Here is a 21,576-nt window from a genome sequence, read left to right as displayed (position 1 = left end):
AGAATTCATTGGGATTAGTAAAACCCTTTGAAGACTGTTCTTCCCACTACATTTTTCTCCCGGTTTTGTTTCCGTACCGTCTCAGCAACACCTTGTGTCAGTTGAGGTTTCTGGGACTGGTGTTCATTGTTCAGCAGCTTGTCCATGTCTTAGCCACGGTTCTCACCTCAAGAACTGGAGAAGATGGTCTTTTCCTTAGCACAGGTCAGGGATGGCTTCTGAGTGGGCATCCTGTGGGACAAAGTCAGATGAAATCAAGCGAGTGGTGCAGTTCCAGCTCCCATTTTTTGATCTTAGGGATAAAAAATTGTTCATGGACCTGTCTCCTATTCAGGTACTGCACTAAGAGCATTGATGTCATTATACACTTGAGTTTATCCAGCTCTGAATTTCTACTGCAAAGAGCACAATTTCTACTGCAAAGAGCAGTAAAGAAACTGCTTCTTTTCCTCCCCCCATACTTACTTTGTACTTCCTTCCTCTTAATAATCAGGTACATGTTCATGCAGCTTTTTGTCTTAAAAGAAAAAAAAGAGATACAAACAGTCAAATTTCTCTTTCCACATTATTTCAGTAGTTTAAATCATCACCACCTTTGCAGGTTTTTGTGAGTTTTGTATTCCCTGCACTTTCCCTCTCTACTGGAAGGGAAATAATGCCTGAGGTGTCTTTTGCCAGGAGATCCTGAGAGTGGAGGATGTGTCCCAGGTGTGGCTGGAGGTGGTGTTTGAGATGAAGATGAAAAGAAAAGGCTGTTTTTGAGGGAGAGTTCACAGCTGCTCCACTGCCAGCACCATCCTCGTGTGCAGCCCCTCAGCACCAGCCTTTAATACCCTCCATGCTGCAGAGCTTCTTGTGCTACATGTTCCCTCTGTAGATCTCCTGCAGCCCCTCAGTAGGATGGAGTGACAATTTTGTAGGGCCTGTCTACACCAGGGTTTTATTTTCATCCATGGTTTTTATTACACTGCATTTCTGTTACCAACCTGTGCCTGTGTTGAGTGCTGGGAGTGTCTCAGCATGATCCTGGGCTGTTTGCACAATAAAAGAGTTTTTGAGACCCACTTTCTCCCACCCCTCCTGGATGTTGCCACACGCTCCCCTCAGGTTTCCATGTTTTTGATGGCTCAGTGTGTTTCCTTTCCAGATGGAGAAGGATGAGACTGTGAGTGACTCCTCGCCCCACATAGCCAACATCGGGCGCTTGGTAGAGGTGAGTGCTGGGAACAGCAGCTCCAACCTGTTGCAGGTTCTTTGGGCCAAATTTGGCCACATACATGAAAATTTTGTTGTTTTTTATTTTACAAACAAATTATTTATTCCTGTTGTGGCTGTGGCTTGGTGTGTGATGGCTCCGTGCTCCTCCCAGCATCACTTCCAGCCATTTGGTGATACAAAGCCACCACTCTGCCCTTTGGTTCCTGCTCAGCACAGCAATAATCGTCCTGGAAAATAAGTTCCTAACCTGAGAGCTAATTAATAAATTCCCACCCCCATGCTTGCTTTTGCAGTCACTTTTGGAAGAATGATTTCAAGTTAGGTTGTTACACACAACTCTCCTTGAGCTGAAAGTTCAGTGTGTATCAAGTGCTTGTTAAATCCCCTGGAACTGGGTTTAGTGCTGGATTTTATGGCAGCTGCCAGTCCTCTAAGCTCAGCACAAGGGGTGAAGCTGCTCAGAAGGTGCAGCACTGTTTTGCTGTTTCGTTGTACTGTCCTGTATGGAGATGTTCCCAGTTTCCTTGATTTTCATAGCCACTATGGCCAGAGAGGAGGAAATTCTCAACTAAAATAGACTATAATGCATTTTTATGTGAACTGGGAAATTAAAGAAAGGCAGCTGCTTCTTTTTTGATTCCTTTTCTAACTTTTTTGCTTGAGTGAAAGCAACCTAATGAAAAAATACTGTGTAGTTCTCTTTCTCAAAACTCTCTGTCATGCAGCTTTAAAGAACAAGTCAAAAATTCAAAGTGATCCCTAAGCACAAAACTATTGACTGTTGGTTATCCCCAGTGACTGACTTGGCACTCTGAGCCCATTCAGTGCCCTAGGAAATTGCAGGGGAAGGTTGGGGTGAGATGCATTCTCCTTTTGTGCAGAACGTGGATAGCTGGAGAGAAACTGCCCTCTCGTGGTCCAGAGAAAGATCCCACTGCCTGGAGTGGTTAACTGGGAGGAGAGAGTGGGAAAAAAGCCTTTATTTCTTTGATTAGAGCAGAGAGATGGGGTCAGAGTGTGTTTAGTGAGGATCTAAATAATAGGAATACACCAGGTTGGGCCTGTGTGATGGGTGTAGTGTAAGTGCTGCACCATTCCTGAAAACTGATCGGATTTCATACCCTTTTGCAGGACATGGAAAACAAAATCAGAAGTACACTGAATGAGATTTATTTTGGAAAAACAAAGGACATCGTTAATGGGCTGAGGTAAGGAAACTCCAACTGGGAGTGGGACCCCCTTCCCATCCCTGTGATGCCACCCCTAGCCTTGATTTGCTTTTGTTTCCCCTCCCTGAGCTTTGGAACATTATTTGTTGCGTGAAGTTCAGAGAACACTTCTACTGTAGAAATCTGAAGCAGTGTTTTAATCCCTTGTTCCCCCACCAGGAGGAAAATAGCCCAGCTAACAACACTTGTATTTCAGGATTATTTTTAATTAGAGGGTTTATTCTTCACAGTCCTGGAAGTTGTACTTGAATTCTGACTTCTCTTTCTGCTATTCTTTAAAACGGTCCCAGAATTAAGTTATGATGTGAGTGGTTTGTGATATTTAGACTTTGGTTTAAATTCTGTCTTTTCTCTCAACACCACTGGTCAAAATACAGTGTACTGGAAGAGATTAAAGGAATAAATCCCCTGTGCCTTTCTATAGGGAAACTGTGCTGTACTTTTCAACCCCTGCCCATCCCTGGACAGGAATTTGACATACAAATCCCAGGCTGGTAGTTCTGCTCCTAGAGGGAAGCACAAAACAGATGCCAAATTATTTTGTTTTAAGTGCAGAGAGATTTTCCAGCACAGTGTGATAATATGGAATAAACAGCACAAATAAGTGTTCTGATGTTCTCTCACAGCCTGGCATGTGGAAGAAGATAGAAAAAAGGTGCTAATTGTTTGTGCTGCACCATGGGCAGGGGGAGTTGCAGTATCTGCGAGAGCAGCTAGTCTGGGTCCTGTCCCAAACCCCAGCCTTCGTCACAGACCTGTTTCCCTTTGTGCTGTGCGGGGTTTAGCCAGGAAACATTTATTAACAGTCGAGGAAATATGTAATAGAGTCATTTTCCCTGTGAATGTTGCCTTCAGCTGCTGTGTTGACTCCCTGCTGTGTCTCCCATCCCTCAGTGAGTCCTGGCACTGTGGGCAGCGCTGGGATCTGCTCAGGACTGGTAACACACGCAGTGTCGACTCCAGCCTTCCCCTGCTCCTCCTAACCTGTGTTTTTACACTCCTTCCCTGGCGGTTTCCAGAATCCCGGATCTGTGTGCCTGAGTTCTTCTGACTGTTCTTTTCCCTGTTTGCTCCCTGGTTTCTGACTGCTCTCTGTAGATCTATCGATGCTATTCCTGACAACCAAAAGTATAAGCAGTTGCAGAGGGAACTTTCTCAAGTGTTGACCCAGCGCCAGATCTACATCCAGCCTGATAACTAAACCAATCCAGGTACCCCTCGCTGCCTGTGAGGTGTGAGAGCAGCACTAAACCAGGACTCACCCAGCCCAGCCCTGCATGGTAACGGGACAGAACTAACCCCTAATCCCGCAGACTGAGCAGCGACGTCAGAGCCGGGTTCCACCCACGGGTTGTTTCCTAATATGGGCAACTAAACACTGGGATTTCCATTTCAAATGTCAGGTCCCCCCATCTGAAGCCTCGCGCTCGGAATTGTGGCAGGATTTACCACTTTGCACTCTGGCTTGGGAGCAGGAAAGTAGCACGTGGTACCTGGAGCGGTGTTGGATTGGGCTGATTTGATCCAGAAGCCTTGGGACTCTGTCCCTTGGGCACCAGCAGTTTTTTACAGCTGTGTACACCACTTCCAGGATGGAACTCCCTGTAATCTTAATGTCCTCCCTGCAGAATGAAATCTTGGGAGTCTCACAGTTTGGGAGAAAACCCAACTGGTACTTCCCATGAGTTCAGAGCTCACATGCACATCCCACATCCCCTGTTTGCCTGGTGGATCTTGAATTTCCTTGGAGCTTGAAACCCAGTCCTGCTCAAGCTCACTCAAACATTCCCAGCCTCCACTTGCTTGTGCTCTGCACGGCCTCCGAAGGGGTTTGTTCCTCTGCTCTCCTTTGCTCTGGAGCTCTGAGTGTCGAGGATGCACAGCAGTGACTAACCCTGGGCCACCTTAACCCCCCACTCCACCTCTAATGAATTACAGATGTTGTTTTAAACCCATTAAGCTGACGAAGGGGAAAACTCACTATTTGTTGATAATGGCCAAGAACCACTTCTTCAGCCTGTGACAAATGCAAATATCAAATGTATGTGTTTTTATTAAAGCAGCAGAAGTCTCCAGAGATAAGAGAATGGAAATACTGTTATAAAAATGGTAGGAAAATATCCACCATAAAGAGCAGTCTTGTTTACAGGAGACAGCATCCAGGGAAAATAAGGCTTTGAATCATATAATCCCAGGCTGGTTTGGATTGGAAGGGCCCTTAAAGCTCATCCAGTTCCATCCCCCTGCCATGGGCAGGGACACTTTCCGCTATCCCAGGTACTGAGTACTGAAAAGGCTGTGAAATATGGTTTGGGTGAGGAAATATCTTACCAAACTGGATTCTTACCACTTCTCCATGGTAGCAACTCTGGAAAAGTCTGGTCTTATCATTCTTATCATGATCACATTTAAGAGGGTCTTTTTTAAAAGTGGAAAATTCTTGTTGTCCCATTGGAATCAGTGGTTCCCCTACAGCCATCTCACAGGGCACTGATCCGAGGGACTCCTGGAAGATGGAGCTTTTCCTCTGTACTTCTATCCAAAGGGAACCTCTGCAATAATCCTGTGACAGTATCTCTGTTTTTCTTCAGCTGCTTTGATCACTCATTACTTAGAGAAGGTACAAAAGAAGGCAAATTTGAGCCCAGAACCTCTGGCTGCTTTTTCCACCAGTGCAAACACCGAGGGGAGTTTTGAGGCGGCCGCTCAACCCTGGGTGAACAGTCTGCAGGATGGGCAGGGACTCCCCCTACCTTTCCCTTCTCCTTGGGTGGAGGCTGGATTTTCTCTGAACTTTTGGAGAGCAGGAGCACTAACCCCCCTTTGCTGGTGGGATGCTGGGGTTCTTCTGTAACATAAAATGTTGGAAATCTCCCTCCAGCAGCTGGAGCTGCCGGGGAAGCCTTTGGTGCCATCCTTGCTGGAGTGAGTTTTGCTTTAATGTCCTCACTTCATTGCCTTCTGCTTCCTGTGGTCCAACAGGCAGAGCTGAGTGTTCCCTCTGGGCCTGGGCTGAGGTGCTTCTCCTCCCTCTTGCCTCCATGCCTGGACTGCCCCCAACCCCTCCCCTCCATTCAGCACCTCTGACACGCCTTTCCTTCTTCCTCACAGGTCTGTGCAGACTTTTGCAGACAAATCAAAACAAGAAGCTCTTAAAAATGACCTGGTGGAGGCTTTGAAGAGAAAGCAGCAAAGTTAAAATCCTCTCCGTGCTAACCAGACATGCCATGCACTCGTTAGATTCCTTTGGTAGAGAACTCATCCCCCCTGCCCTTTTCTGTTCCGTCACATCACGATTTGCATCCAATACTCTCCATGCAACGCCATCTTCTCCCCATGAATAAAGCTGTACAAACTTTTTCAGTCTCTGAGGCCTACTTTGCACCACATTTTACTATCAAGACCTTAGGCTATGTTTCTGTAGAAGTCCATGTATTATTTTTTTCTCCCCCACCTGTCTCCCACCCTCCCCCGTTTATATGCATCACCACGGATCATTGTTTGTCTTTTCCTCCCTCACCCCCCTCCTGCCTTTTGTTACATTGGTGTAAAAAATGTAAAACAAAAATTTATTAAATACTGTGGTGTGTGAAAGAGGAAGAACTGGAAAAAAAAAAAAAAGAAAAATAATCTATTCCACGTATGTTTGGGGGCTGGGCACAAGGGCTGGCTGGTGGGAGGGAGGGAAGAGAGGGTGTTCCTTGGGATTGTACGATACTGACTCACCCAGATGTGCAGGAGATGGTGATTTGGAGACCTGCTGAAAATTTCTTCTTTCTGTTCTGGTTCCAAGGCGCTTTTCTGTCAATTTTTATGGAATGCAAAAGGGGTTTTTGTTTTGATTTTTTGGTTTTTTTTGTAAAGCTTAAATTGAATCTACATCTGATACTTGAGCCTCCATACGAAAAAATGGGAAAAAAAAAAAAGAAAAAAAAAGACTAAAACAATAAAAATAAAAAAAATCCCAGGAAGAAGTGTCTGTGGTTGGTGTCCTTGTTTCTCTTGCTTTCCTTGCAGGGTTATTTGTTTTTTGTCTCATATCCAGATGAGCTGAAATGTGTTTGTTTTGAAGAGGGTGTGATGTCCCACTGCTCTTCAAGGGCCTGCTGCCCTTCCAGGGTGCTGGGATTGAGGCTCCAGGCATCCAGCAATGTGGAACAGGTGTATTTAGAGGTGTGTTAAATACAGGCTGGGGGGTCAGTGTGTCCAGCAGGGCAGTGGCAGAGGAGCAGCATTCAATAGGTTGGGGTAGATGGTTCCACCCATCAGTGCTGACCCAAAAACTCCTGTCCTTGGTCCTTGTGTCATCTGTGAACCTCACCCAGAGTCTCCTCTTGAACCTCTTGGTGGGCAGAGGGACCTTGCACAGCTCTGGTTTCACTGCTCCAAACCTAATCCTGGGCAAACTGGGAAAGGAAATAAATACCTGCTGGGCTCTTCCTGTCCATGGCCATTGAAATTACCCTTTGGGTGAACCTCTGCAAATGGACACTGTTGGCATTAACATTGATTAATGTGCTCTGATTTTGGCTGACATGACCTGTTTCACCCCCAGACCCCGCAGGTGATCAGTGTTTACCTGGGGCTTGTGGTCCATAATGGAGCTCCTTGTGGGACACAGGCTGGGGAAGGCAACACCTGTCTGCCTCAAAGCTGGGATCCCCCAGGGAAACACATTGAGATTTGGTCATTTTATCTTGGTTCTGTCCAAGGAAAAACCTTTTTTGAAGCTGGAGATGAGTTTGTGTGAATTCTTAAACCCAGGAGGGGGAAGGCTGGTGTGTTGAGGTTTTCATTTACCTTTTCACTCTGGGATATTTGTTTCTGCTCTGCCTTTCTGGTTTAACATGTACCTCTGCAAAATCTTAACTTGCAGGAACAGGGCTGCAGTAGTGACTTGGAGGGATGAAAACCTCAGGGAAAGTGTCAGTGGCAGGAATTTGCACCCACCGCCTGAGATGGCAGCAGGTGTGGAACCTCCCTCTGCCAAACAGCTGCTCACCCTGCTCCATCCTCTGTAGCCCAAGTAAGAGTAAACCCACTTGTACTCAACTTGTGCTTTGGATCCACCTGTGGGGACAAATTATATTTTATATGTATAATTTTTCCTCCCTATGTTGGAGGTTCTTTGTCCAGCTTTAAGAAAAGCCCTTGGTTAGCCAGGATGTGGCAATTTTAAATGGTGGAGATGAGAGATTTGCTCATAGTTTGGATTAGAACTGGATAGGAATTGTTTTTCTACAACTCCTAGGGAACGACAGGAGATGAAATCCTGCTGGCTCGAGGATGAGCTGAGCAGCCCCTTCACCTGAGAACCTGGAGGGGCAGAATCATGAATTGATTTGTTTCAAAGGGCTCACAGAGACTGAAAAATACTTTTTCTTTCCGAAATTAATGGGTCAGCCCCAAATACTGGCCCAGCTTGTGCTTTAATTGACCTGCTGGTGCAGGTCAATTGGGTACTGAGGACTTTGACTCCTGTTTCCAGGCTGAGCTGTGTAATCGAGGAGCTGTGGCTTGGGAGTCCTCAGTGTGAGGACAAACAAGCAAGGAGGGCAACTTCCTGGGAAAGACAAATGTCATGGGCCTGGCAGAGGAATCATAAATTAATGATAATAGAGTACAACACTGGGTATCAGAGGGGAAAAGGGAAGCAAAAGGAAGAGCTGATAGTGACTGCAGGGAAAGGACAGCTCTTGTTCTCACAAGGACAAGCTGTGTTAGTTCTTCCTGAAGGCCTTACAAGCTTTGTTTGGTTTTCCTCTTGCTTTCCTGGCGAGACTGAGCTGCTCATCCCTAGCTCAGCACAGGGGAGGGAACCTGGAGTGCTGGGCTGATCCATTGTGTGGCTCCACCTCCATGCTCTTCTCCCGGGGACACGGCTTTTCCCAAACCACCCCTGCTTCCAGTCCCTCTGTGGTCAGGGAGCCACTGTACTGATGTGCAGGGCCCCAAGAGGGGCATAAATTCATCAGTGTTGGGGATAAACTCATCAAGTTGGGGATAAATTCATCAACAAGAGAGGGCAGGACTGAAAAGCAGAGGAAGCAGAGAGGCAGCTCTTCTGCTGGGTAACAGAGAGAGCAACTTCCCCAAGGACTCCATGTAATTAAAACATGGGTGAGGCAAAAAAGTGAGAAGTCAGAGAACTGGGACTGTGAAAGTCTTTAAGAAAGAGGCAGGAGCTGCCAGGTAAACTGGCAAAACGAAACCAAAGGAGGCACGTGGGGAAGGACGTGGTTTATAGCTGTGCTAATTAAAATAGGTGTCCAAGGAACGAACACTTTGGTTGTGCTGCTCCTTCCCCACTGGATCCAGGCACTGTGTCTTCCAGAAGCTCAGGGGTGGAGTTGTGAGGCCCACAGTGCTGCTGTGTCTGTGGCAGGTCCGTCATCCCTGTCCCCTCCCCACTCAGGCTCCTCCCATGTTTGCCAAGCACCAAGGAAGCTCCAGATCTCCCTTGAGAGGCACAGCAGTGACCAGGCTCAGCTGTGGGGCATCAGAGCAGCAAAGAGCAACTGAGGTATCAAATAATTCCCTTTTATCCCAATAGTATTGGTATCAAAGAGGCACAAGTTCAAACAGCAGCATCCTCTGCCACTGTTGTTGCAGCACAAGTCACCCACTGGCTCAGGTCCTCTTCTCCCAAGAGCCACCAGGGGGGCTGGTTTGCCCGGTGTTTAAGCACTTTCTTCATCTGCATCCTCCTCCTCTCGCTCCAGGCAGGTCCCTTGGTCAGCTCTCCAGGCTGTCACCCTGCTCTCCAAGAAGAGCATCCCTCTCCTCGTGGGTACTGGCTCTTCCCTTCCGATAGGCAAGGAACTGGAAGGAGATCTGAGGAGAGGTTAAGGCTCTTCACGCACACAAGGGTGGATCTGTGTCATAAACTGGGTCTCACCACCTCCACAAAGGGTGTTTGTGCCAGCAGAGGTGGAAACAGGGCAATGCAAACAAAGGGCTGAAGCATTTCAGCTGTTGCAACACCACAAATTACTCACCTGCACTTGGGTGAGCAATCCCTGAGTAGTGTCAACCCACCCTTCTCCTGCCTAACCCTGCCTGTTCCAGGGCAGGATCACTCCCTGCAAAGCCTTGCCAGTGGGGTGCGATTCCAGAGGGAAGTTTTGGCAGGGGAAGGATACAACTACGTCGAGAGATAGGACCCCCAGGCTGCCCACCAGCCAGGGCAGGTGGTGCAGGACATAGTCACCTTCACCTTGGCCTGGCTCAGGGTTCTTCAGGAGGACACTGAGGCCATAGAGAGAGTTCCCCAACATCACCAGGGCGAAGAGGGAGTAGGAGATCCCAGTGGTGGATTTCCTCTTGTACTGGGAATAGCGGGCACAAGAAGAGCAGCTTGGGTGCAGCTCTCCTAAATAAAGTGGTATTAATCATCCTCTCCCCGAAAAAAGAGAAGAAAAAAGGTGGTGACTCAATGCCAAGAGCCCTTTACTTCCCCTTTTACATGTAAATAAGACAAAATGAAAGCCACACCCTCAAAATATTGGTAGGTTAAAGGGAGAAAAATGAATTGGGTTTTGGACCAGAAATACAGAAAAACAGTCCCTTATGAAATCATCAGAGACACAGTCCTGGGACTTCTGAGCAAAGAGGAGAAAGAAGATCCCAGCAACCCCCTTGGTCAGGGCCCAGGGGGTGCCCAGGGCCGGGCACTCACGTTGGTGTAGATCTGGGGCAGTCGGGAGCACAGGTACAGCACGGAGGACACGGAGCCAATGGTGAATCCAATGATCTCACTCCTGGTGAAAGGCTGCAAGGAAAGGGGGAGCCAGGAGCAGCTCAGCATTCACACCATGGCCCCCAAACCCAGCCTCTGATCTCCCCAGCTCTCCCTCATCTGATAGGTCCTGTGTTAATTATAACTGATAATTATATTTCATTTTACTATAGGAAAATATGTAGTCTAGTTCAAACTCTTATAATGGGAATTGGGTTTATTTTCATTGTTTGGAGAGGTCCTTCACTATTGCCAGTGCAAAACTCTTCTGCAAACCTCCTTTTACTGAAGCCAATTGAGTTACTTTGCTGCACTTGCTTGCTGGCTGGCTTTTCAATTACGTATATATGTGCATAATTGGAAAAAAGAATAAAAGGGGGAAAGTCTCTCAAATTTCCTGAAAACAGTCACTCTTTATGGCTGTGGTTTAATGTGAATGAACGTGGTTTAAATATCACATTTTTTAGAGAACGTCCATCCTATGCAGCTCCCTGAAATAATGTCTATTCACAAACAGAGATGTCGTAAATGTTGCTGAATCTTGAGCAGGCCTTGAAATGTCTGAAATCCTGCAGCAGACTATCCCTGAATTTTGGAGCAATCTTTTAAGGCCTCTTTCCAGTGTCACCTTCTGAGACTGGAGAACAATTTGCTCCTGAAACAGGAACAGAGAAGCCCCCAACCCCAAAATATGTGGTGGGGTACAAGGTATTTTTTGGGACTACTGAGTGGGATCACACCATCCAGCAGGACATGCCCACCCAGATCTTCTGTATCCCATCAACCCAGATTTAGGAATTGGCTCACCTTTGATCCAGGATCTTCCATGTGAACTGACAGCAGCGACCTCCCTTGAAAGGTCCCTGGACCCTCTGCTGAGGTGCCGCTGCCCAGGAGGGAGAGGGTTGACACTGTTCCCATGGAGAGGAACACAAAGGCTGCATTGATTGGGGCGGTGACTGCAGGGAATCAAGGAGAGCCTGGTTAGGGAGAATCCCATCAACCCCCAAAAGCCTCGGGGGTGCCAGGACCCTCTCAGGGTAAAGAACCTCCAAGCTGCGCCTTATCTCCGCAGCACTGAGGGACAGGGACATGGCTGTGGGTGATTTATCTCCAGTGATGTGGCCAATTCGTACATTATCAGGCAGGAAACTGCTCCTATCTCAGTTTCTTTGGGTTTAGGCTCTTAAAAATCATCCCCTCTAGAAGATTTCACTGTCTTAACTCACAACAGCCGCACTCAAATCCCTGCCAGAGCAAGCCCTGCTTCAGCTTATTTATTATTATTAATTTATTATTATTCAGTAATTATATTCAGTAAACAGACTCTCCAGCATAACAAAACTATGTAGTTGATAGGCTAAATATCAACTGGTTTAATAAGTTTACGTGTCTTTAATAAGTTAAAGTCATCCTGGTCCCATCCTGGTCCCTCCAAACTGCCTGTTTGGAGTTCACAAAGCTGCAATGCTGAAAAATGGATTTACTCTGTTTTCTCTGGCTGTTTGAACCTTTCAAAAACTGATAAGGTTCCCTTTTCACTCCAGTCAAACAGGGAGGAACTTCCCCACCATGTCAGTGCTGGAGTTCTGACCCCAAGACAATCAGAAAACTTCCCCCTTTCCCTTGCAGCCCTGGCCTGCGTCAGGAGTCCTGTGGTTTCCAGCTCCGAGGTGGAGTCATCACCTCCCTGTGGGTAAAGAATTTATTTCTATGCCCAGTGCGACTCACAGGGGAGTTATTTTCAGCCTGGACACCATGGGGAGGTTTGCAGGGTCTGCAGAAGCCCCAGGCACAGCCTGTAGCTATTTGTTGGCTTTGGCTTTCCTAGGGGCTCAAATTATCCAAGTTAAAAACTCCAGCAACCATCTAATAGCTGTATCTGCAAAGCATCTCTGCCCCTGGAATCTCCCTGGGGATTCCCTCCCCTCCACAGACAAGGACAAGCCCCCCCCTCGTGCCCCAACTCACATCTTGCACCCCTGTTCTTCACCCTGTAGTAGCAGTAGAGCGAAAGCATCACCAGGTCGGCCAGCACGTAGTAAACGGCCGTGTAAACCTGCAGGGAGGGGACACGGGGACACCTGCAGGGAGGGCCAGGGGGTGGCTGGGATGGGACAACACCCCTGGGAGAGAGGGAAGCATCCCTGAGGGGAAAAGAGGGAACAATCCCAGGGGGTGAAAAAGGGAACATCCCTGGGAGAGAAGGGAGTAACCCCAGAGGGGAAGGAGGGAGCAACCCCATGGGAGAAGAAGGAAACAACCCTAGGCAGGGAGAAGGGAGCAATTCTGGAGGGAAGCAGGGAGCATCCTTGAGGGGAAAAGAGGGAGCAACCTTGAGGAGAGAGAAGGGAGTAACCCCAGGGGGAAGAAGGGAGCAACTCCAGGGAGGAAAGAGAGAACATCCCTGATGGGAAAAGGGAACAACCCCAGGAGGGGAGAAGGGAGCATCCTGGGTTGTTTGGGTCTCTGGTTCCCAGGACTGGATTAAGCAGCTCCCAGCCCATCCCTCCTCCCTGGAGTTCGGGGTGTCTGGGAGCCAGCCCAGCCCCAGGGGTTTGGTACCTGCAGGGGCAGCTGATCAGCCAGGAAGGAGCCGATGAGGTTTAGGAGGTCTCCTCCCAGCCATCCCAGCAGGAAATATATGGAGAGCGCCCGGTCCATGATGCCTGTTTTGCAGGCTTGGTAAAACTGCCTGCAGAGAATTGGGCAGAGACACAAACATTGCCCCTGACTGGTTCAGCACTACCTGGGAACCATCCCAAGGGCTCCCTGTGCCCCCTTGCAAACTGGTCCCAGTCAGAACTCCTGAGACCCACTGGTGCTTGTTGGGCTCAAGCCCTGTGTCTCATGCTGCGGCAGGAGGGAGTGAGGAGAAGCCTCAGTTGCAGGATCCTCCCCTCTGGTTACAAAATAATCGAGCTGGAGCGTGACTCCCCACATCCCCCTCTGCCACACTTGTCTCAGCACTTCCAAGAAGCTCAGTGTTCCTGGAAACATTCCAGGCACATGTATGACCTGCCCTGAGCACATTGCAGTTGGCTTACGTGGGATATTCCGTCTGCCAAGCTCAGCAACAACAATATAGCAACCACCAAGGCTTTGGGGCTACTCCTCTTCTCCCACTCCTAAACTTTCCAAGCCCTGATTGCTTTTGATGGGTAGATTTAATAATTCAGGCACCTGGTGCTTGAAGGTTGACTCTTGCTGCCCATGGAAAAGGCTGGGCTAGGATTTGGGATGATACTCACGGGAAGGAGGCGGCTGCGAAGCAGAAGATGGAGACCAGCCCCAGGATAATGCTGGAGACGTCCCGGCTGTCCTGGGCACACTCGTGGAACACATCCAGGATCCAGCGGGAGCCGTTGGGACACTCGGAGAGATTCCCAAACGGGACACCCCTCCAGCGCCGTGCAGCCATGGCCCAGGAATGTCAGTGTCCAGCAGGGAACTGGGGGAAAAAATTAATTATGCTGGAGAAAAATAGATCTGGATGAGGCACACGATTGGGGCTCCTCTGGATGCAGCTGGAAACTGGCTCGTGTTGGGAAAAAGAATCATTAGTGGATAATACACCTTTATTGGCCTTAATTTTGCATCAGGGATGAGAGGAGTGGGAAGGCTGTCTGCCTAGCAGGGTTTGGCCTCAAAGGAGAAAGCGAAGAAATAAAAGAAAAAGAAATAAAATGGGGGGAAAAAAAAGGAAAAGAAAAAAAAGAAGAAGAAGAAAAGGAAATAAGAAAATAGAAGAAAATAAAAGAGAAAAAAAGGAGAGAAAAAATGAAGAAAAAAGGAAGGAAAAGGAAAAGAAGAAAAAGGGGGGGGAAGAAAAGAAAGAAGAAAAAAGAAGTAAAAAAAGGAGAAAAATAAGAAAAATAAACAAAAGAAAAAAAAAAGATGAAGGAAAAAAGGAGAGGAAAGAGGAGAAAGAAGAAGAGGGGGAAAAAAAGAAGGCAAAAAAGGAAATACAAGAGAAGCAGCCGAAGTCCAGCCCGACGTGTCCCCGCAGCACCGGCACTCACCTCCCACCGACGCCGTTCGCCACTTGACTTTATTTTTCCTCGGAAACTCGCTCTCTTTGGAAGCTGGGAGGTCTGTCTGTGCCCCCCGCTCCCCCTCACGGACCCGCCGAGTTCTCTCGGCCGTTCCTGCCCGGCACCGGCGGCTCTGCCAGGAAGTTGCCGGAATCTTTTCCCCCAAGATCCGCAGCTTTTCCGTGAAATCCTTAACGTGTTTTTTTTTTTCCACAAACGTGCTGCTTTTCCACAGACGCGTTTGTTCCCGAGCCTGGTTTCTGACAAACCCGGTGGGTTTTTGCCCAAACTCGCTGATTTTCGGCCAAACCGGTGGGTCCGGCCGCGCTCGGGGCGGGTCCGTGCCCCGCGCACGCGCAATGGCGGTGCGGGCGATGGCGGCCATGGCGGCGGGGCGAGCGCGGCCCGCGGTGGTGCTGGGCACGATGGAGATGGGCCGGCGGGCAGGGCCCGAGGCGAGCGCGGAGCTGCTCCGCGCCTTTCTGCGTCGCCGCTACCGCCTCCTTGACACTGCCTTCATGTACGCGGGCGGAGAGTCCGAGCGCATCCTGGGTGCGCTGCTGGCGGGAGGCACCGAGCCCGGTACGGCGCGGGGAATGGGGGCTGCCCTGAGGGGAAGGGGCTTCCTCGGGGTTCGTTACCTGAAGTCAGCGGTCTTTCCTGAGGAGAAGGGTTTTCTCTGCCAGACTTACACCGTCTTTGAGGAGAAGGGACTTACCTCAAGACTCGTGCCCTGAGGAGGAGAGTCTTCCCTGTCAGGCTGACACTGTCCCTGAGGACGAAGGACTGCCCTGGGCCTCTTCCCTAAGGAGGAGCGTCTTCCCTGAGGCGAATGGACTCCCTAAGCAAAAGGAACTTGCCTCGGGACTTATTCCTCCTGCCAGGCTGACGTTGTCCCTGAGTAGGATTTCCCCTGGGCCAGTTCCCTGAGGAGAAGGGACTCTCCGAGGGAAGGGACTTCCCCGGGGCCCATTGCCTGAGGAGAAGGCAGGGCTGACTGCCAGGCTGACTCTGTCTCTGAGGACAAGGACCTTCCTCAGAGTCCATTCCTTGAGGAGAGGGGTTTTCCCTGCTAGGCTGACTCCCTCCTTGAGAAAAAGGGACTTCTCCCAGGCCCATTCCCTTAGGATAAGGGTTTTCCCTGCCAGGCTGATGCCAGGCCTGAGGGGAGGCCTTAGTGCTGACCCCCAGACCTTGAGAAGCCCTTCCCTCTCCAGGGCAGACCCCCAATCATCTGGGGAAGAGTTTCCCCTGCCAGGCTGACGTGGTTCCCGAGGAGAGGGACCTTCCCTGAAACACCTCAAACGCTTGGTTATGCCCCTTATCCCTGTTTTCCTCCCGAAGGTTGAAATTCCTTGCTCATTCCTTCTTTCTCTGCCAGTGGAAGTGGCCACCAAGGCCAACCCCTGGGATGGGAAGACGCTGAAGCCGGAGAGTGTGCGCTCCCAGCTGGACACATCCCTGGAGAGGCTGAAGAGGACAAGTGTGGAGCTCTTCTACCTCCACGCTCCTGACCACGGGACTCCTGTGGAGGAGACGCTGCGCGCCTGCAACGAGCTGCACAAAGAAGTAAAGTGGAGAGTCCAAGCCTGGACAATCCTTGATTCCCTCCTTCCCACCACTTTTTTTTAAACCAGGGCTGCGTGTTGTGCCCACTGCAGCACTAGATTTGTACAACACTCAGAAGAGGAGACAGAGCCCAGGGCAGAGCAGAGCAGCTGCCGCTCTGTTGGGTGCTCACTTGGTGCACTTTGTTCCCAAAAGCTCTTGGAAGCCGTAGAACATCTGAACTTTGCTTCCAGCCATGTTAACTGACTGGATTAGGATTAGTGCTGGTAATGGGTGAAGAATTCCTGAATTGCATTAATCTAACTATGCCATTTAAATTAGAGAGTGTGAATTCCAAATGAGCAGAAAATGAGAAATATTTTTGTCAGGTCTTTATAGTCTCTTGGGAAAGGTGGAGAGTAGTGAGCACTCTGGACTAAAGTTTGGTGACTCCTTTTCACTGTATGCATCTTGCACTGTCTGGGTCCAAATGAACTTTTAAACACTGGAACTGAATTCTCTTTTATTCCTCTGCAGGGAAAGTTTAAAGAACTTGGTCTGTCAAACTATGCAGCATGGGAAGTGGCAGAAATCTGCACCATCTGCAAGTACAACAACTGGGTGATGCCAACTGTGTACCAGGTGAGGGGTGGTATTGCTGTGGGGAAATACCTGGGATTTGGGGTTCCCAGATCTCGGACCAACCTCTAGTGTGCCAGATATAAACAGAGAAGGAATCTGCTGCAGTTAGTCTGAGAAGTCAGAATCACTGAGGTTGGAAAAGACCCTCAAGGTCATTGAGTCCACCCTGTGCCTGATCTCCACCTTGTCCCCCAGCCCAGAGCACTGAGTGCCACGGCCAGTCCTTCCTTGGACACCTCCAGGGATGGGGACTCCACCACCTTCCTGAGCAGCCCCTTCTGGTGCCTGACCACCCTTTTCATGTCCTTTCCGGACACACATGATTGGGAAGCTGAGCGAGGTCGCTGCTCAGGAACACCTGAGTGTGTGTTCGTTGCTGGAGTCAGTGACTCCCCTACTGTGAAACTTAAATTTTTGCATTATTTGCAATCCTTCAGCGAGTCTGTTCCTAAGCAAATCATCACCTTGTGTGACCTGAAGGCTCTCTTCTGGTTAAGTCTTGTCAGGGAAGGGTGGGAAGAGGCTGGTGCTCTGCCCTGAGCTGGTGTTTGAAGCTGTGTCGCCCCCTTGGTGCAGGGTATGTACAACGCGACCACCCGCCAGGTGGAGGTTGAGCTCTTCCCCTGCCTGAGGCACTTTGGGCTGCGGTTCTACGCCTACAACCCCCTGGCAGGTACGGAGGGGACAAGGCCAGACTTCGGGACAAAACCCTGGGAAATGGAGGCTGCCCATTTAGCCCAGCCCTAAACCTGCTGCTGCCCTTTGCAGGAGGGCTCCTGACCGGCAAGTACAAGTACGAGGACAAAGACACGTGCCAGCCTGCTGGGAGATTTTTTGGGAACGACTGGGCTCAGGCCTACAGGGACAGGTATGTTTTGAGCTGACAGACAAGGAATGGCTGCATTAAAAACACACTAATCATCAGCTGAGAGGAAGCAGAATTGGCCAAAGCTTGTGCAGGGATTGCATCAGCACACATGGTTGGGGCCATGGCATGTGACTGAGCTTTTGCAGGGTGGTTTTTATGCTCAGCTTCCCTACAACTTGCAGGGGAGATGACAGAAGTCCTCAGAGGCTATAAGGAGTTGTACGAAGCTTCCTTTTGGTTAGAATATAGATGTACCACTCACTAGAGGTCTCAAGGGCAATAAGAGTGATTTCTTTTCATGCAGGTACTGGAAAAAACACAATTTTGAGGGAATTGCCCTAGTGGAAAAGGCTCTGAAAGAGGCTTATGGCTCCAACTCACCCAGCCTGGCCTCAGCTGCACTGCGCTGGCTCTACAACCACTCCAAACTGCAGGTGAGAGCTCAACCTGGCCATAACCAACAGTCTGGGCAGTGCTGCCAGGGCTGTGCACACAGACAGTGTAACTACATTTCAGTGTAGTTATCCTTTAATCTGCACATCCCATGGAGTTGCGGTGTTCCAAAGTGAATATCGCTGTGTGGACTCTGCCGGACTGCTCGAGCAAGTCAGCTCTGTGTCCCCCGTGGTATCCTCTGTGCTTACGATTGGAAGAAGTGGAAGATTTTAAGTCCTAATTAGTGGGGTCTTGGCTTCCCGCCCACTCAGCTTCTGTGCAAGGAGAGCACTTGCTCTTCCTTGGACTAGGAACTAATGGTTATATTCCCCATCTCCCCCACATGTTCCTGTAGCCCATCATTAAGTAGGATTTGGCAGCTTTTGAGGAGTTGGCATGACTTGGAGATGTCCTGGCTTTCTGACCAGAACTTTGTAGTGTCAGTTGTCTAAATCCTTGAGGGGTGAACCAGGTTTCTTTTGGGATCAGCAGCACCTCATATCTCTTCCCAGGGTTCTCTTGGAGATGCAGTGATCATCGGGATGTCCAACATGGAGCAGCTAGAGCAGAACCTTAACTACAGCGAGGAGGGTCCCCTGCTCCCAGCCGTGGTGGAGGCGTTTGATGCAGCCTGGAACATGAATGCCCACGACTGCCCCAACTACTTCCGTTAGGGATTGGAGCAGGGACGGAACGCCGGCAGCGTGGGGTGCTTCCAGAGCCCTGTGCTCTGTTCTCCACCGGAGAGGTACTGCCCACCCTGCCCTTTGAGCCATGAGCAAATGGGTTGAGATTTCTCCTGAATTAATGAAGCTTTCTAGGATCCACAGCTGCTGTTGTGCTGGGCTGTGCCTTGGTCATTCCTCCCTCCCAGCCCTCCAGGTCCCCAGAGCACCGTAATTAAAGCTGCAGTTAATCAGGAAAGTGAACACATTAATGGGGTGAAAACCCCAGTTCTGCTTTAATGTGAAATCTTAAATAATTACGTACAAGAATAAAACCTCTTTCTAACACAGCTCCCATCTCTGACCTGTACCTGTAACCTGGCTGGCAGCACTTGGGGACTTGGGATTATAGAATCCCAGATTGGTTTGGGTTGGAAGGGACCTTAAAGCTCATCTCATCACAGTCCCTGCCATGAGCAGGGACACCTCCCACTAGCCCAGGTTGCTCAGAGCTCCATCCAGCCTGGTCTTGTACTTTTTCAGGGAGAGGGCAAAATTGCAGGGATGAGCTAAATTATCTTCTTCTATGTCAGAATAACAAACTCTTGGCATTTTCCCCGCTGTGCTACATTGAAGTTGCATTAACTTTACACCCTTTCTGCCCGGTTTTCACATTTGAGGTGGAATTTTCTCAGATCCTGGGATACACAAACAGGAACAGGCAGCAGCAACAACCATCTGAAGTTTTGTATACAGATTTATATATATATGAAAAAACCACAGTTAGATCGTTTTTTACAAAGAGCACATTTGAGCTGATCATCCTTGTCCAGCTGCAGACAGGTGAGGGAAACATCCTCCTCTTTTTGTCTCTAAAATAGAATAGAACTGCCTGGTGTCCACACTGCTAGTCCTCGTTGCTGTCATCATCATTATCCTCCTCTTCCTCTTCCTCTGCTGTGTCTCCAACAAGCTTCTGGAAGTCTCCTGTCTCAGAATTCCACACGAATTTGATGGTGACTTTAAACTCTGCCATCTCATAACCGAAGAGTTTCTAGGAGAGGACACAAATGTGTTCCTGCTTTACCGTCTCTGTGTCCAGCATAGCAAAACAGTCCAGACCACTTCCAGGTGGGAAGTGCTGCAGAGCAGGAGCCAAAATAATTGCTGCTGAGTTTCAGGGGTTGCATTAATTAATTATTTTGTATCAGGAAACGGGGCTGTTGTGTTACTCACCAGGACACGGGCCTGTTCCGGGGTGAGAACATCCCCTTCCTTGCAGACTTCGTAATCTGAGAGCAGTGTCACCACCCCTGCAGGAACAAAACCCCTTCAACAGGCTCCCAGGTACTGGGTAACCCCCTGAAATGTGGGGTGAAGAGCCAGGACTCCCTCCAACACCACCCTTTGGAGCTTTCCACGCAATGTTAGTGCACCTCAAGGAGCTGGGTCAGCTCAAAAAAAACCCCCGTCTGGTGTCTGAATGGGTCAATCCCAGCTGTTCCCACTGGAAAAGGACAGTGTTTTGGAGAAAGCTTGTTCTTTGACTCATCCTTTGACATGAGTTTGGGAAGAACAGCACAAGAAGAACATAAGGAGTTCTAGCCTCATCCCAACGAGGAGAACATCCGTGGGATTTTTGCAGATCTAAATTCCATTTAACATTCTGCTTCTGATATCTTCCCTGCTCAGACAGACACGAGGCTGCCCTTCCCAGCTGCCCCAGTACCTTTCTTCAGCACCGTGGGCAATCCCAGCTGCCGGAGCTGCGGCTCCATGGAATGTGGGAACTGCTCCAAGGGCCCTGTGTCCAGGTTCACCCCGTACGGTGCCTTGTTCCCAGCGCGGGCAAAGTCCACCTCTCGGAACTTGGAGAACCACCTGGGACAGACAACAAGACCTTCAGCCTCCTCTGGCTACAGCCTGCCCTAAGTTCCTGTGTTGCCCAGAGAAGCTGTGGCTGCCCCTTCCCTGGAAGAGTCCAAGGCCAGGTTGGGCAGGGCTTGGAGCAACCTGGGCTAGTGGAAAGTGTCCCTGCTCATGGATGGGGTTGGGACTGGATGAGATTTAAGGCCCCTTCCAACCCAAACCATTCCACGATTCCTTTGCTGTCAGAGAGATGGCTGAGAAAAATGAGTGGAAAACCCCATGAGACCATCCCTGCTTTAAGGGAGCATCAGGGAGAGCAGTGGTTACATGGGAACAGGGCTGTACCAGACAGTACTTACTCATCCACCTCATCCCTGGTGCGGTTGGTGAAGAGGAGCCCAACCTCCCCTCTCAGGTGTTTGCTGACCTGGAAGAGAAGGAGCATCCATAGGGATCAAGCAGCACCAGGGACCCACCTGCAGTCCTGTACAGCTGCAAAAGCTCTGGTAACAACAAACCCTTTGTGTCAGGACACAGATGGATTCAATTAAAACATGCCCAAAACGGTGACCTGAGGACCTCTGGTGTCCTGGGATTGTTATTCCATGGTGTGAGGTAAGGCGGGTGAAGCTTTAGGACACCCAGGAAACCCCCAGTGCCCACCTTGTGCAGGTTCTCCTTGTACTCACTGCTCGGCGCCCGCCCCAGCGCCACCATCATCACCTTGTTCTTGCCGAAGAAGATCCTGGAGCAAGAGGAGGGGGATGTCAGCCCCGGGAGCTCACACCCCTTGGGAATTCCCCCCTTTCCAGCCCCTCCGGCCCCCCAACCTGCTGTGCTTCCAGGCGTTCCGGACATCCTTGAGCTTGTTGTTTCTCATGTTGGCCACGGAGAACACGAAGATGTACTTGTAGGTGTCCACACAGCGGCGGAGCTGCGGGGGAGACGTTACCGGGACAGGGGCTGGGACGGAGGAAAGGGGAGAAGGGGACAGGGACAGGGCCCCACTCACCTCGGTGATCAGCGCCTGCTTGGCCTCCAGCCCCTTCCGGGGCGTCCGCGTCAGGGAGACTGCGAAGAGCAAAGGAGTGCGTTAGGGTGGGATGGGGAAGGGAGTGGGCACGAGGATGGGCACTGACACAGGCATGGGAAGGGGATGAGGATCGGGAAGGGAATGGAAAAGGGACTGAAGGCCGGGCCCGCTCTCACCCTTTCGGTCCCGCCGGGACCTGGGCATGGTTCCGCCGTGCTCCGAGGCCCCCGGGCGGCGCGCGGGCTGCCGGGAGCGGCCAGGGCTGCCCCGCGCGCTGCCTGCGCGCTCCCCACGGCG

General features: G+C 50.0%; 4 protein-coding genes across 10 annotated transcripts in view; 2 read left to right on the top strand and 2 right to left on the bottom strand.

The window, feature by feature from the left end:
• CAPZB (capping actin protein of muscle Z-line subunit beta) overlaps positions 1-5,806 on the top strand; it is a 66,622-nt gene extending 60,816 nt beyond the window's left edge. For 3 of the 5 annotated variants that reach the window (XM_064678896.1, XM_064678893.1, XM_064678894.1), the window contains 4 exons: positions 1,148-1,213; positions 2,350-2,426; positions 3,546-3,658; positions 5,559-5,806. In XM_064678896.1, the coding sequence (XP_064534966.1) occupies positions 1,148-1,213; positions 2,350-2,426; positions 3,546-3,648 (246 nt within the window). In that variant the 3' untranslated portion in view covers positions 3,649-3,658; positions 5,559-5,806. The remainder of the gene's footprint in view (positions 1-1,147; positions 1,214-2,349; positions 2,427-3,545; positions 3,659-5,558) is intronic. The other 2 variants (XM_064678892.1, XM_064678895.1) reach the window with 1 other exon arrangement.
• Positions 5,807-8,971: 3,165 nt separating this feature from the next.
• SLC66A1 (solute carrier family 66 member 1) lies at positions 8,972-15,222 on the bottom strand. Of its 2 annotated transcripts, none has more exons than XM_064678900.1 (8): positions 14,938-15,222; positions 13,437-13,636; positions 12,751-12,880; positions 12,157-12,244; positions 10,993-11,144; positions 10,126-10,218; positions 9,590-9,775; positions 8,972-9,281 (listed from the first exon to the last, which is right to left on the bottom strand). In XM_064678900.1, exons 2-8 carry the CDS (start codon positions 13,604-13,606, stop codon positions 9,183-9,185), a joined length of 918 nt encoding a protein of 305 aa, XP_064534970.1. In that variant the 5' UTR covers positions 13,607-13,636; positions 14,938-15,222; the 3' UTR covers positions 8,972-9,182. The 2 variants fall into 2 exon arrangements, with proteins under 2 accessions (XP_064534970.1, XP_064534969.1); XM_064678899.1 differs by lacking the exon at positions 14,938-15,222 and adding an exon at positions 14,208-14,536.
• AKR7A2 (aldo-keto reductase family 7 member A2) lies at positions 14,564-18,727 on the top strand. Its single transcript, XM_064678898.1, has 7 exons — positions 14,564-14,801; positions 15,601-15,788; positions 16,305-16,409; positions 16,986-17,082; positions 17,178-17,277; positions 17,582-17,711; positions 18,225-18,727. Exons 1-7 carry the CDS (start codon positions 14,579-14,581, stop codon positions 18,384-18,386), a joined length of 1,005 nt encoding a protein of 334 aa, XP_064534968.1. The 5' UTR covers positions 14,564-14,578; the 3' UTR covers positions 18,387-18,727.
• A 389-nt stretch (positions 18,728-19,116) lies between these two features.
• MRTO4 (MRT4 homolog, ribosome maturation factor) lies at positions 19,117-21,539 on the bottom strand. Of its 2 annotated transcripts, none has more exons than XM_064678901.1 (8): positions 21,456-21,539; positions 21,259-21,317; positions 21,077-21,180; positions 20,910-20,991; positions 20,606-20,673; positions 20,107-20,258; positions 19,614-19,690; positions 19,117-19,431 (listed from the first exon to the last, which is right to left on the bottom strand). In XM_064678901.1, exons 1-8 carry the CDS (start codon positions 21,481-21,483, stop codon positions 19,285-19,287), a joined length of 717 nt encoding a protein of 238 aa, XP_064534971.1. In that variant the 5' UTR covers positions 21,484-21,539; the 3' UTR covers positions 19,117-19,284. The 2 variants fall into 2 exon arrangements, with proteins under 2 accessions (XP_064534971.1, XP_064534972.1); XM_064678902.1 differs by having other exon boundaries at positions 19,380-19,518.
• Between the last annotated feature and the right edge of the window lie 37 nt (positions 21,540-21,576).

Source organism: Pseudopipra pipra, chromosome 22 (genome assembly GCF_036250125.1).
Source record: "Pseudopipra pipra isolate bDixPip1 chromosome 22, bDixPip1.hap1, whole genome shotgun sequence".
NCBI classification, from domain to species: Eukaryota; Metazoa; Chordata; class Aves; order Passeriformes; family Pipridae; genus Pseudopipra; species Pseudopipra pipra.
Note: the sequence above shows the minus strand (reverse complement) of the source record. Positions and strands in the feature narration are given on the sequence as shown.